General features: G+C 43.2%; 1 protein-coding gene across 3 annotated transcripts; it reads right to left on the bottom strand.

The window, feature by feature from the left end:
- Window positions 1-10386: 10386 nt before the first annotated feature.
- Window positions 10387-12212, bottom strand: lratd2b (LRAT domain containing 2b). Of its 3 annotated transcripts, none has more exons than XM_084443978.1 (2): window positions 12113-12212; window positions 10387-11930 (listed from the first exon to the last, which is right to left on the bottom strand). In XM_084443978.1, the coding sequence occupies exon 2, from the start codon at window positions 11719-11721 to the stop codon at window positions 10897-10899; it is 825 nt and encodes a 274-aa protein (XP_084300104.1). In that variant the 5' UTR covers window positions 11722-11930; window positions 12113-12212; the 3' UTR covers window positions 10387-10896. The 3 variants fall into 3 exon arrangements, with proteins under 3 accessions (XP_084300104.1, XP_084300105.1, XP_084300106.1); XM_084443979.1 differs by having other exon boundaries at window positions 12119-12188; XM_084443980.1 differs by having other exon boundaries at window positions 12055-12174.
- Between the last annotated feature and the right edge of the window lie 3460 nt (window positions 12213-15672).

The following is a 15672-nucleotide window of genomic DNA, read 5'->3' as shown; positions in this document are numbered from 1 at the left end:
TACACGCACTGAATCTAAACTTCATACATTGGCCGGTTGTCGAGATAATCTTGCCAGAACGTCAGAAACAGACAGACACTGACCCTACCATTAAACCACCTCACCTCATTGCTAAGCTTATTAGTGTGAGCCGACCTGTCTTCTGCAGAACGTGTATGGGCCCCAGATGGGCAACTGCACTCATTTGGAATGTGAAGGATTGAGTATTTGTGAGCAAAGCCTGATCCACCCACACATGTTTAATTATCAACACAAACACACTCACACATGTGTACACATGCTCGCACACACACACACACACACACACACACACATACACACACACACACACACACACGCACACACACACACACAGTTCCTTCCTAACACACCAACAGTGTACACTTCTGGAGATAGGCCATAACCTTCTGCATAGCTCACAGGCTTCATCTAAATCTCTCCTGTAAACTCGTGTGAACTCAAGTGTGAACTCCTGAGGACATAATAACCTCATTCATTAGGCATGCAATAACACTAAAAATCAACTTCTGAATAGAAAATAGTGAAATTATGTACTGAGAAAATACAATACAGTACAATAAATCAATTACTTTTCAAGGAGTCACATGTATGTTGCGAAGCTGAGCCGATAGTTAATCTGTGAAAGTGGAGAATCTAATGGTGAGATTGTGATCAGGATGAGATGGTTGTGATTTAATGGAACAGGGCCAGTAAGCCATAGAATGAACGAAGGTGGATGAAACCAGGCTGAATTTGAGTTCATTATGCCAGTTTTCTCATTGTCTTTATCTGTTTCTCTCTGTCTGTCTTTCTCTCTCTGTGCCGCCCCCCCCCCCCCCCCCCCCTTCTCCTTCTCTGTCTGTCCAGTGTGACCTAGTTATGGTGTCAAACCAAAACAAGGCCTCCTCCTCAAGCTAGATATGTGGAGCCCTGCTCAAACTAAAGACTTTGTCAGCTAACAGTGTTTACATGTCAACTTCGGCACTGCGGCAGTCAGAGAACATTATGGAGGGTGACCCAATACAGGATGATGCTACAGTAGCTTGTGATGTTTAGTTAAACTGGATGCTCAGAGCATCACGCAGAGGAGATGTGAATGCTAAACTGCTTAAGTGCCTTATACATACATTTTTCCACCCTGAACTGAAACCCAGGCAATTAAGTAAGAGGAGTTTTTTTTAAAAGTGTGCTCCTGTTTTTAGTGGCCTTAACACCACGCCCAGGGACAACAGTTGAAAATTAGCTTTAAGCTAATACTGACATATTTATAGTCATGTTTTTAATGTGTGCTGTTGATTAATATGTACTGTCCCTGTACAAATAAAATCGTAAATAAATAAATAAAATTCTACGAACACTGAGAACATCCCAAAGGGAACAGGTGGAGCCTCACTTCACACTCTGACTGTTGGGTGTTAGGAGAGAAATACGTTGTGTTCGACCTGACTTGACACTACCCACTGCGACCTTCTAACAGAGAGTTACGAGAATAGTGAGGAATCCACAATTGTGAAAAACTTGGTGAGTGTGCGTGCGAGGAGGCAGGGACGCGGGCTAGCCCGGTTCATGTTGGTCCTGGGGCTGCTGATAGTGTGTGGCAGTAGGGAGGGTAGTGGAGGCATGGCGGGCCCTTAGCTGGGGCTGGGATGGTAATGCACGTCACATTGATGATCCTGAGCTGGGGGAGAAGCTGGGAATGGGGTTGGCTGACTCCTCGTCCTGTCATGGCTGCCTGTCACCATGTTAAATGAGCCAGCTAGGCCTGAAGAGGCAGGCAACCAGGAATACTGAAATTATTCTCTTTCTGTCTGTCTGTCTGTCTGTCTGTCTGTCTGTCTGTCTGTCTGTCTGTCTCTTCTATTAACTCTTCTACTTTTTCTCTCTCTGAGTGTCTGTGGGTGTGTCTCTCTCTCCTTTTCTCTCTCTGCCACACACACACAAACACACACACACACACACACACACATGCTAGAGTTCATTCATACTTAAACAGTATCTCTTTCCAAGGTCTGTCTGGAATGCATTGATAGGCCTTTGGAAGTAACCAGTAAGACAAGCTGTGGTGTCCTTATGCCACACACAGACTCCCACACAGATGCTCACACTGCCAAAGAGTGGCATGAGGGTGCCAGGGGTGCCCAAACAGCAGCAACTCCAACAGTCCCTCTTTTGAGCAGTATCCTATCAGTGCTTATCAGTTCCTCATTCCAGTCTTAGATTCTCAGCTAGAGGTTCCCAAACGGGAAATTTACTATACTATTCATCGTCTACTATACAATTTTTCCAGTCAGTCTCTCCAGTCAGTCAGTTTGGAGAGCCAGCTTGAATACAGATGTATTGTCAATAATTTCTATTGAACCTGAGGATGTTTAATGTTACATTCATCAAGTGTTCTGTGTGTGTTGCTCAGTGTGAACGACTCTCTGAGCTGTATTCTACTACCTCCAGTCTGAATGCAGGAGGTTCTCTGAGCCAAATTGATATAGACAAGCGGAGGTTACTACTTGATATAACAAGGTCACAAAAGCAGTCATTTGGTGAGGCCTTGGTGCTCCATCATCTGGGTGTATCATCAGTAACCCGAGCGGAGCACAAATTATGTGGCCGAGATGCTCCCTGCATGTGAGTGGACAGCTGGGGCCTCGCACAGCCACCAGGGGATTAACATGGGGCCCAAATCTGACAAGGAGTGGATGAGTGTTATGGGCGGAATAAAGAGCAAGTAGGGGATTAAAGAGCTTCCCCACACTCCACCGACACTCGTGAAGGGCTTAGCCCCCGGCTACTATGGAGATCATTAATGAATGATTGGGTGGACTTGCTGGGCAGGTTGTCTTTACTCTTCTCCTAATAATCACATATCAACAAGCACACATTAAAATGCAATGAGAGGCAGCCAGGCAACATCTGTCCACGAGACCGCTGCATTCATTAGGTTTAACAAACCCAACAGTCAATAGAATTAATGTTAAAATCACATTCTCTCTCTCTCTCTCTCTCTCTCTCTCTCTCTCTCTCTCTCTTGCCTGTGCGCTGTAGATTTGGTGAATTATTCATATGTGGTTTCATGGTGAAAATGCCAAGGATCTATTTGATGCTTTTGTGCAGGCGAGATGTAATTCATTCTACTGTGTGAACAGATCAGGCCCTGCATTCAAATGATGGGCATGACCTGTTATTGGACATCCTGCTATGTCCGTCTGACTGTCTGCTTTCTAAAGAAGAGGGAAACGCATTCTCCGATAAACAGCCTCCAGAGAACTAAAGGCCTAGTTAAATGTAAATAACCCAGGCAGTTCAAAAAAGATCTCCCTGGCTGGAGCCCAGTCAGCCTAAACTCCGGTATTTGATAATGAGAATGCTTGTGAGCAAACTAGGGGATATCCTGGAAACCACGCCAGCCCCTGATAAAGACTGGTTTGTTTAGGAACATGGAGTTACTGTATCACCCTCAGTACCAACGAGAGCTGGGAGTTCTGATGTGGACTTAATCTTTCAAAACAAAAAATGGTTGTTTGTTCAGTTTGATTTTGATGGGGGGAAAGACATGAACACTGTAGTGTTTTTCTTAAAACAGGGGGACGGGGGGACGGGGTTGCTCTCAGGAGGTGGAGACAGCCTTTGAAGATGTTCATGTCTGTGGGTCTCGCTGTCCCACTGTGATTTGCTGTGTTTGGCCCTGCTGTCTGTCCTTCCACACCGACTCCCACCATTGTCCCTTTTCTCCCCAGGGCACAGGCGGAAGGGAGGGGTCCTCTTTTCCTGCAGACACTGTCTTATTCATACATAACTCCCATAAGACAGCGGCATGAGTGAGACCTGCTAACAGATGGAGACAAATAGAAGCCAAGAGCATGTCGCATACAACACAGTGGCTACTCGATTTATTAAGAAGTGAACAAATCCAAAAAAATTTGAATGGACATTCTGTTAAGATTCAGAAACCATTTCTTCTGTCTCTGTGATTGTAGTCATTGTCACCTTCTTGGTTCATTGGGCACATGCAGGTTTTAATCAGATGAGTGTAAGAAGGATTTCTGATTGCTTTGGGTGGTAGGGTGTGGGTGTGGGGGTGTTGATATGTTGGTGTAATTAGTCTCATAATTAAAGGCAATAAGCAGCAGCACACAGGGGAGATCTGTCTTCTATAAACAGCTGTAATTACCCAGCTTAGATAAGTTGCAACGATTCTCTCAGTTCTGCCACAGTTAACATACTAGAACAAGGTTCATACAGTGTTGTACACTCATGGCAAAATGATAGTCACAAGTACAGTCACATTGTATACATGGAAAATCAATTAAGATTAAAAACCAATAAGAAAAAGCTGCAATTGTATATTCTCCCTCTGAAAAGTAGCCCATCAGAATACAGTACTGCAAACGCATGGGAATGTATAAGGTTGGTGGTGAAAACTATCAATTATCTCAGTCTGAGCAGGGACCCTCACAGAAATACACATTATCTACTCACGCCTTGCATAGAATTGCATAGAATAGAATAGAACAAAATAACTGGGGTAGTTTCCGGTGCTTTGTTGACAGTCAGCCTAGCGATACAGATCTTAAAAAAAGAAATCAGCGGTGCCCTTCCTCATACTGTGCGTAGGCTTGTCTGTCTAGAACAGCTTGAGTGATATCCGAGAGTAGTAATTGGCATTTTCTTCAAATGTTGATGCACAACAGCTTAGAAAATCTTGTTCATCCACTTAGTGGTTTATGGTATGAGGCCACAGTAAATAAAATGTCTGAGTTTCCATTAGTGTGGTTGTTATCACCGTCCAGCATCTCGCCTGCAGGCTCTCTCAACTGGCTCAGTGGGATGTCACATGGTTGCTGTGCACGCCTGCCTCTGCTATGGAGACCTAGCATAAATTATAGTATTTGGTCAGCAGGAGGTGAATGGAACATCAAAATAAGTCTATAATCTAACCTTATACATTTAATACGGCAAGAGCAATCGTGACATATCAGGGTAGAGCTCACTTGTCATTGGAAGGGTAAATCTGATTGTGTTGAAAGATATCAAGCATATAATCGTTAATTAAATTAAGTTTAATGACACACTTGTTGATTGTTTCCCTCCAACTCATTAATGCTGTGTGTGTGTGTGTGTGTGTGTGTGTGTGTGTGTGTGTGTGTGTGTGTGTGTGTGTGTGTGTGTGTTTTGAGTTCCTCTCAGGGCTGTGACTCACCCTGTTTACTCAGTGGTAAAACATTAACATTAAAGCTCAATGATAACTTTTTTATAGTTCAATATTCACCTTTACTTGCTATTAGTTTATGGATTGGCCTTAGCAAGACCCCCAAAATTGTTTTCATGTCATGAGACTGCATGAGACCCTGTGAATTTATTATTTTAGAATATAGGTGTACTGGCTAGTACACTGGCGGGAAATCTTGTGGTGGAAGTGGAAGTGAGGCCTTTTGCGTGTCACAATATCAGGAAGACAACAAACACTTCACCCTGCGAATTTATGCACATAAAATAAAGAAGACCGGTATTTACCTGCATTGAAGCCATCCTTCCAGAAAGTCCATTTAAGTAACTACAATCTTCAAATCCAGTCTGCTCCAAGTTTGTTATCATATGTTTTCCCATCATTACAGCAAGTGAGTGGGGGATTGTGGAAAGTGTGGTTCTTAAAGTCGCACTGAAACGGACGTTTGAGATCATCTAACTTCCATAGTTTTACGTATTTCCGATGCAAACAAGCTATGAGGGTGGGACATTATGGCCCAGTCCCAATGTCCCCCCTAAACCCTCAAGCCCTGAGCCCTCACAGACTTATTGACGTCACCTGGTAAAGTGGTTGAGTGCAATAGGCTGCAAGGGCTCGAATTGGTATAAAAAGGAATGGGACAGCACTTGCGACATCACATTATATTGACGTGAAAACATATTTCTTACTATTGTGGGTGTGGGGCTTTTTATCAAATTTTCAATTTTACATGTTTTTCTTGTAGGCCTTCATGTAAATTATTTTGGGCTGAGTCAAATCCCCTTTACATTATCCGAACTCTGTGTTACCCTCAAAACATGTCTGTTCAACTTGTTGAAATCATTTCATTTTGTGGTGATATGCGAACTACATTACTGCCTGTGATTCTTGTTTGTGAGGAATCCAAAAGTATTAACTTAAGAATGCTAATATATTATGTATACACATTCCTGCACCTCACAACTCTTTCCATATTCATGTTGGAAATCTCAATTCAAAGAACACTGCACCGAAATGGGTGATTAATGTCATATTGCTTTTAACTGGGAAATCATATGATTTAGAGCAACAGAAATTGATGTAATTTATAACCATAGCCTACATATTTTTACACAAATCACATTATACAAACCCATGGGGTTAATAACCCATACTTAAAAATAATGAAACCAAAATAATTATAAGGCTACTTGTGCAGATAAGCAAGTCCAGCTGAAAACATGAAAACATATTTTGTTTTGTAACGTGAACATTAGGGTTGGTTGATCTGTCCGTGCTTGTTTATTGGCTGTTCTTCAGGTAACCCCGTGTTTCACGTCACAACGATATGAACTGTGGGTAATTCGAAGTCTGCAGAAGTGCAGACTTACGGTAAGGGGCCATAAAGGGCTCAAAATGTCTGCCAGAGAGCCCTCGTGCACTTGCTGATTTGACATTGGGACACCCCTAAGCCCTCGCGGACTTTGCGGGAGCGCGCCCTTAAGTCTGTGAGTCTGCAAGGGTGGACATTGGGACTGGGCCTATGTTTAGAGGAATTTGATTGGAACATTGACAACTGGACGGGTTTGATAGAAGGATAGCGTTGATTGACGGGTGGACCTAAAATCTAAGGTACCTCTTGTCGTCATTGCACGTGACCTACCGTTTTCCAGGAAGTAAGAAATTATATACTTTGATATAAGATTACAACAAAAGTAGAATTTTTTATTTTTTTTTGGCATACATCGTTGAATAGGTGAACACTATGACCAATTATGTGAACCAAAATGGGACAGAATGCTTTTTTCATTTCAGTGCGACTTTAAAACGGAGTAGGCTACTGATTTTATCACGACCAGAGGGGCCACCAAAGTGCCGAGATATCTCATGTAGCTTTAGGGTAGTGATCCTTAAACACCAGTCTCATATCTCAGTCTCATATCTCAATCTCATATCTCAGTCTTACTACAATCCCTGATAATCTCTCTCTGGAATCAGCCATGGCCTGTTTGTCCGATTCTACACTTCTTCCCTTTCCAGACCATCGCCAAAAGGCCAGAGATTCATGTTTAGGTCACATCATAGAAAGAGATCCCTCCCTAAGATTAGAATGAAACACTTTCTTGGATTATTGGGGAGCAGAGAAACCATATTCGGACATTACACTGCCAGGTGAATAAAATTCAAGAGGACAACTGAAAAAGGCAGCGGTTCTCAGCTATGTGAGATCTTGAGAATTGCTTAAAAACAGCAACGAGAGCTCATTAATTCCCAACGAGACTGTCAGCGGATTATCACAATTGTTGCCAGGTGAAGGAGAATCAGTTCTCCCAAATCCCCTTTGAAATAACTGAGCTGTTGAAGGGCTCATCTGCAGTAGAATAAGAGACTAAGAGAGAGAGAGATAGAGAGAGAGTCTGACTATAGTATCTTAGTATCTCCTCATATAACCTTTACCTGAAAAGGGAGGCTACTATTGCAGACTTTGAATAATTGCACTCTCTCAGTCTCTCTCTACACTCTCAAAATCAGTTCACACTCATAATTAGTCATTTGGGCCAGAGGAACCAGGGATGAGTCAGTCAAAGGAAACTGTCAGTGGTTATAGAAGCACTGATCAAGGAATAATTTAAATGACAAAGCAGAGGCATTTAGTTTATGGTGTCACTTAAGAGTCACATGGGAGTCATTATGTGACTGCAGGGCTCCCTGTACATGAACAGCTGCACCTCCAGCCACCAGTCTGTTGAGCTCCCGAAGTTTGCAGATGACACCACCCTCATCGGCCTCATCTCTGAGGGCAACGAGTCCGCCTACAGGTGAGAGATCGGCCAGCTGCTGTCCTGGTGCGGCCAAAACAGTCTAGAGCTCAATGCTCACAAGACAAAAACAGCTTATTTCCCATGGCCATCAGAGTCATCAACAAGGTTTGTAACCCCCCGCGACGCCCCTCCCCCCCCCCCCCCCCCACACACACTGACTCTATACCACTTGCACACGACCCCTGATTGTTCCACATAACTTAACAGCACACACACACACACACACACTGCACTCACTGCAGTGTCATTAACACCACTCACACACCACACTACAATCTGCACACACACACTATACATACACTCACCACACCCCATTCTGTATATAGTACACATACTGCAATTGTGCCTCCTCCTTTATTTTATTTTTTAACTGTATATCGTAATTTGTACATTACACTGCATTTTGTTGCATTGTTTTTTGTGCTGTTTGCACTGCCCTGCCCTGCACCCTGTCCTATGTCGTCTACAACAGTGTATGCCTTCATATTCCTAGTATGTGTGAGCCATAGCAATAAACAGATCTTGAGTCTTGAGTCTTGAGAGTGGCCTAACTGGCATGAAGTAGAGGACTGAAATCTCTATATCCCTATCTTCTCTGTCTGTCAGGGCCAGAGCACCAGTATTATTCAGAGTAGTTCCTGTGGGTGTCTGTTGGTGTCTATAGGAGCTAGACCAATCCTGGGCGATTGGACTTTGCAGTTTAAACAACCTCTGTTGTCCCTGGGGCTGGACAGAGGAGGGTGAACCAACCATTGTGTTTCTAAGAAAACAAGCCCTGACCGACATAAGAAAGGATCCAAGTGGAATGAAAATTAGAAATACATAGCACAGCCAACAGAGCTGCGTCCAAATCTAACCTTCACTTTACCACTTAAACATCACACTAGTCTGGTTAATAGCCAACTACATTACAAGTTAGATCACTCACAGCTCCAAGAGGCATGGCCTCATTTCAAAGGGTATCGGGGATATCAAACGCAGAGAATGCTGTCAAATTAGAATTTGAATCCTATTTCAACTTTCAGATGGCAACACTAATCAAAAGCTGTAGTTAATCACCACCATCTATCTGAGCATCTCTTATCTTCTGAACACAGTCATTTCTCCCAGCAGCCATGAATAAATAACCTCTACTTTGGCTAAGTAAATCTACATATCTATTAGCGACCAGACTTTGTGTGGAGTTGCTGCATGTGTTGGGGGCAGCTGATGTAGAGACATAGAGTCCTGGGGTGAATCCGCCCTGCAATTCAGTATTCCCACAGTGAACCCACAGTGATATTTTTGAAAACCTACTACTGTCTGGGATATTTTTTGTAAAAGGACAAATATAAATGTATGCAAAACAAAACACTGGAGCAACATACATATTTTATGAGGGTTTGTTGTTAGACAGAGACCAGTGAAGACATGCAAATTTGTATCTAGATTTCCTACTCTTCTGTGGTTGGGGGTCCATGAGCCCAACATCTATGTGGAGCGTTACAATATTATTATCTCAATGCAAATAGGGGCATGGCAAATGAATATGCAAATGCCCGGGGCTCAAATGACTGCCTGCCTACCTGGGCCACCCCCCTGTCTATCCATCAACATCCTCATCACCAAGACACAAGGCAAATCAGTCCAAAGGAACCAAAGCCCTTTTTTCTCTGGTTCTACAATCATAAAATAAGCCAATGTTTTGATACTTGTGGGATGGGATGTACCTTAACATTCCTTTCTCACTCCCAGTTGTCCCTCATGTGGTTCCATTGGCTTTGTTTTGACAGCATGGCTTTCACCAGTGAAGTCTTATCAGAGCAAAGCTTGCTTCAGAGATGGGAGGACAGGAGGATACATTTGAATGAACAAATATTGGAATAGAGACTAGCTTTGCAACAGGCAGTATAACAAAAAGTAGCAATGCAACAAGCTTTGGGGGTTATTTGAGTGTCAAACAATTGCTTGGTCTGGTGAAACTATCTGCCACATTTCAGTTGACAGTTCTTTTTGAATAACAAGCCTAAGGCATGAACTAGTCCAGCAACTTCAGTATTTTCCACTACCCTGAGGGGCTCAACTGTGGGACTCTAGATGTGAAGCAGAGTAGGCTACTTTGGGTGAGAAACAGCTACATCTGGATCCCGTTATAGGATACATCATTAATCAACTATTGATTTTGGATTACTCACCAATGCCTTATAACTGTCTTACTTATAATACATGTTTGCTTTAGCCTGCAATTGCATCTTCGTAACCAAACATAGTTCCTTCACTATATGCTATGAGTTCCAAAGTGGTGGGCTGTTCAGCAGTCATAAATCAAGGCTATAAATCAATTTCCCAAACCCTACCACTAACAAAGACAATAAAACAGTGGTTCAAATATATTTATTGCCATATTATCTTCATACAAATTACAGAAATCCAAAAATAAAAATGCTCAAAACCCACAGATCAATGGCTCAATTAAAGTGCGCAGAATCAGTTGTGAAAACAAGCCACATTGTTCACAGGAAGGGTAAAGCTGTGTTTAGGAATTACAAAGCCAGAAATCTATTCCTCCATTCTACTCTTCACCCACCCATCATCAGTCTACAACCCCTGAGTTACACAGGAGCCCTTTCCCCATATGATCTGGTAAGTATACAGTAGGCTACACATGGGAAAGGCTTTGCTCCTCTTTAAAATTGATTGCATGATCACATGATTGGCCCATGGGATAGATCCACCCTATAATTCCTGACTTCAGGTGTGAAGATTTGTCACATTTCAACCAATAGGCCTAGGCCATATACTTTTGGTCCTAAACGTGGCATTGCTGTCATCATCAATGCTCTTCAGGCTCTAAATAGGAAAGGGCAATGCGTGCAGTCCAAAGGTCTGTATCTTTCAATTAACACTGTCGTCATCCTTGATTTCATCAGATGTGTTGAGGTGGTTGGATAACTCCAATATCACTGCGTCTTTGCCTATCTGGTCGTTTCTCCTCTTCTCCATGATCAAATCCTCCAAGCTTTGAAATTCCAACACATGGCTCTTCTTTCCGGAAAACAGTAATTTCAACCTGTAAGGCTGCTTTCCTATTCGAATCTCTCCACCGATTTTGAACTCGCGCTTGCCATACCGGCACCAGGCGGCGAAGCATTCAGAGTTCCTCCAGCAGAGTTCCCGGTCTCGCGAGCCGACCTGGCCCAGCGCGTGCTGCACCACCACCTCCGGAGGCAGCGCGCGGAATCTATAAAGCCCGTTAACGATTCTCCCTCTCTTCCCCTGACTAGCGTCCGTCAGAAAGTTGTTCTTTATTTCAGCCCGGTGCAAGTGGACCACCTGGAAGTCCCCCACGTACACGGCCCAGTGAGGGTACTGGCCAGTGGCCACGAATTCCACCAAGTCGCCAGGTTTGCACTTATTCAAGAGGTTTTCCGCGGAATATGTTGTCATCTCTGAAAGTTTGACATTTTTCTCATACACGCACTCCTCCCGGTAGTAGACCACACATTCCAGGTCGTTGCGGTTGTCATACTGTCGCTCTTCCTGGTTTTGGCATTCTCTGTCGGGTCCGTCAATATTGTTCTCTTGCTCGTCGTCGTCGGTGGAGAATATGTAAGACACTCCGATCCGAGGACAGTCATCCTCGGTGTCAAACCCGTTTGGGTCAGCGGTTGGAACTTCGGCATAACTTAAATGTGTCAGTTTTTCAACCTGGTTCCCCATGCCCTTTCAGGTGGACGGTGGAAAAAACGACCCACCTGTTCCAGGCGGAGGTGAGGTCAGGTGTGCTGCGCTCACTGCGCGGTAGACGTAGGCACGTAAACTAGGCTACTACAGTGACAATTCGAGCTGGAGAACTAATTCCAAGGCGAGGGAGGGGTGCACTCCATTCCGAACAAGAAAGTGTCGGAATTATGTCCAAAAGCGAAAACCTGAGAAGAGAAGAAATACATTTAGCAAGAGAGTGACAGGATTCCACGATTAATATTCTCCTGTCAAAAGTCCTCCACGTTTCCTAAGGCGAGGCTACATTCTAGCACAAACGGGTGTAAGCACCTGTTCTCTGAGCTCAGGGAAGCAAGCGCATTATGAAATAACAGATAATGAGACCGACCCTCACCAACAGTTGCAATCAAAAGAGCACAGTTTTGATTCGATTCTCCCAGTCAACGTAGTCAGGTGGACTCTCGAGCGGTCTGTGGACTATAGCGCTTGTTGCGGCGAGTTATAACCACGGCTGTAGTGTTCTCTTAAAGACACAGTAGGCCGATTTATTTCACCCAACAAGTGAAGCTTTATTTGACCTCATTTCCACGAGGCGTGATCTCCTATCCAGCACCAGCACTAAAGAGACATAATTTAGGCTACATTCTTAGAAACTAATCCTATGGATGAGCACGAGAGAAAGGACAAAGCAATTGAATAGTATTGTGCTGTATCAATTGCCAGTGTATTTGCCATGTGTAACAAGTAGCCTACGGGTACAGATAGGCTACATTGGAATTCTTGTAATTGCTTGTCCTGACAGTAGGCTATCTTAGCGCTAATCAGTTCTTCATTCCAGTCCTAGGTACAGTACTCAGTTGGTTCCCAAAGTACAATGAGTAGGCTACTATGATCAATACTTAGGCTATTAATAATTACTATTGTTTGAATTATTAAATGGGGGTGGACGGTAATAATAACAACAACAGCAATAACAATAATAATATTAATATTAGATTTTTAGTTTGCTATTCTTGCACTTTTCCTTCAGCACTAGATTATGCTCTAGTCACTTGTTTTAGAAAGGAGATGCACTTGTGAGTTCTGGTAAGTAGTATTAGCCTACATTGGCTTTTCCTACATTAAATTCACTTATTGTTAAGTGAATAAATTCTGTTTGGATAAAAGTGGCAGCTAAATTACTGTAATGTAATAATAATAATAATTAATAATAATAACAGCGCATATGTTGCTATATAGTCTGCTGCTATCTGCTATTCCCGTGATACTGTATCTGAAGTGAAACCACCCATAGTGCCTTGTGAATCTAAATACAGTAAATCTCTGATTTAATGACACATTTTAAGGTGTTGATATGCACATTTGAGGAATTATTGTCAAAGCTTTTGTGGCATTTTCAATGCTGTATTATTTAGCAGTCACCGTGCATTGCTGGTTGCTGTGGTTGCTGCTTGCTAAACCAGAGTGAATTTCCACATCCCTAGCCTATCTTTCTTCCTGACACCTGACATTTCATCTTCTGTCCTAGAATCCCGCTTTGCCTGCCTGCCTGACAGCCAGGGTACAGCAGAAGAAAGTTAGAGAGCAGCTCTTCAAAGAGCCAACTGTGCGAGGCTTCACCTCCAGAAAGCCTCTGTAGTACCAGGCGGCTCTTCTGTGCACTTGCCGTCTGCCGCTCTGCTCCCTGGGCCGGATGACACATTAAAGACTGTGTTGGCGGCTGTGAGTGGAAAAACAATCCCAGCTGCACTGCTGACCTACAGTACCGGGGCCCTCTATCAGACTCATCAAGAGAACCCTGACTGTCTGCTCTTCACTGGAGGTGATTGGGAGACCTTTCTCCCTCTCCCTCTCTCTCTCTGTAAAAAAGAGAGAAACCTAGGTCCATAGATAGATCCCAGAGACTGGAATGGCAATGACAGCCTCCAGCAGAATGGCTGCTGGAGGCTGTCGGTAAACAAAACTAAATGAATTGCCACAAAGCACTTTTTTTTCCCCTCCAGCTGGCGTGTGCTTTGGTTACGTCAGAAGAATTTTAAGCAGCTAATCATAAGCCCTTTAAGACCCCCCCCCTCTTTCCAGGTTTCTTTGGGGGCTTGCTCCCCATCAAAGGTAGATCACTGATCCCAGCGTTTGGCATGCGTCTCTTTGTGGTAGTAGCCTGCTGCTGAGGGAGAGAGTACCCATGTCAGACCAAAAGCTGAGAAAAGGTTGCTATGGATTCCCACCAGGGTCTCGATTGCATTAATGTGTATCAAAAGAGGGAGAACAGCCCAGTGATTTAAACACCCACATGTCGTGTTTGAATGGTTGGGAACCTGAGTTTCATGGTCTCTCCTGATTTAGATGCATATACATAGCTAATCCTGGTGTAGGCTGTGCACACATCGAAGCATGACTAGAACAATGTATATTTTTATTGAACATTGTTGCTGTTTTTTTATGTATTGTGTTAAGATGACCATGATGACCTACCAGCATGGCTATGTGTTAACCCACAGGTCAAAAAGAGTTAGTGAGATCTGTAATGTTTGGCTGCCATCTTGTGGACATCACTATGGCTGTAATTGACAAAAATACTACTACCACTACTATTACTCAGACCTGCCTCTAGGGCATATTAACCGCATGAGGGGGCACAATTATTATTAAATAGCCTATTTTTTGAATAATACGATATGCTGTTGTAGACTTATTTGTGCAGCACTGACACACTAATTATACTGAGCTCTCTCATTCTCCCTCTGACTTAGTAAAGTTGAAGGCGTGTTGAATCTTCGCATCAAAATGTCCTTCCATTCATCATTGAGCTTGAGAGTAAGATAATTTTTAAAGGCAAGCTGAATAAGCTGGGCCTTGTGTTTGTGCAACATCTATGGTGATGAGGGGTTTTCACACATTGCGGTAGATGTCCTCACAGTTAGAGCAAGGGAAGGCCTATAAGCTGTGATGACAGTCGACATGGCCTGGAGTGCTCAGTACAGCTGCCTCCAGGCAGAGATAGGGTGTTGCTTATATAAATGCAATGGAGAGAGCTCATTGACGCCTTATGTCCCATAGGGGATGAAGAGGAGTAAGTAAGCAAGCAAGTAAGTAAGTAAGTATGTGAGTAAGTAATTTAGCATGTAAGTATGCGAGTAAGTAAGTAAGTAAGTAAGTCACATAACAGATCCCCTTCAAACACAAACACACCATTGGATATAAAGTTAATAGCCTGTTCATTTAACAGAAAAATACTATAATACAAAAAATGTATAAATTTTCAAACTATGGGTACCAGCGGGGGGGACACGAGCACTTTTGGGGGTGGACCAGGCCCCCTAAGGCCCGCCCATGCATAGCGACGGCCATGTTTTACTATAGGTGAAAGGAATATTACATTTACTCATGGACTCATGTTTTATTATGAATTTGGAGACAATGTCAAATGAAGGATTTTGAAATTGTTCTGACATTGCTTGAATAGGACTTTCACCCCTAAAGCAAACATATATTTTTATCAATGAAATATGCACTAAATGACGAGTTCAGACAAAACCTGCCAAGCTGGACATAAATTTGAATATTGGGGTTCAGTTGAGAGGGCCTGTATCAGAAATGGGTGAAGTCACGGTAAATCTGTGTATCTTTCCCAGCAGCACCGATAGTTCAGTGAAGCGAACTAACTTCGTGCTGAAATACAGCATGTCCTCCTAAACTGAAGTGACAAACCTGAAACATGGATCTAAATCAAATGCGGAAACTAAGATCAGATATTTCATAAAACGAGGGTGAGGAGGTTAAAGACATGGGGTTTGGGTGGAACTGATTAGGTTTGAACCCATGCTCTCCAGGCCATCAGCGGTGGTAGAACTCACTGATGCACTAAATGCTGCATTCTGGTGCATTTGTAACCTTGATTTCAAACCTGTAGAGGTCGAACACATACAAGACCTGGATGATGATAGG

Source organism: Borostomias antarcticus, assembly GCF_949987555.1.
Source record: "Borostomias antarcticus genome assembly, chromosome: 10".
Lineage (NCBI taxonomy): Eukaryota > Metazoa > Chordata > Actinopteri > Stomiiformes > Stomiidae > Borostomias > Borostomias antarcticus.
The sequence above is the reverse complement of the archived record's forward strand: the minus strand, read 5'-3'. Positions and strand labels throughout refer to the sequence as shown.

Coding starts and splice junctions, on each gene's coding strand:
- lratd2b (XM_084443978.1), bottom strand. CDS start 11,721: ATGGGGAACCAGGTTGAAAAACTGACACATTTAAGTTATGCCGAAGTT.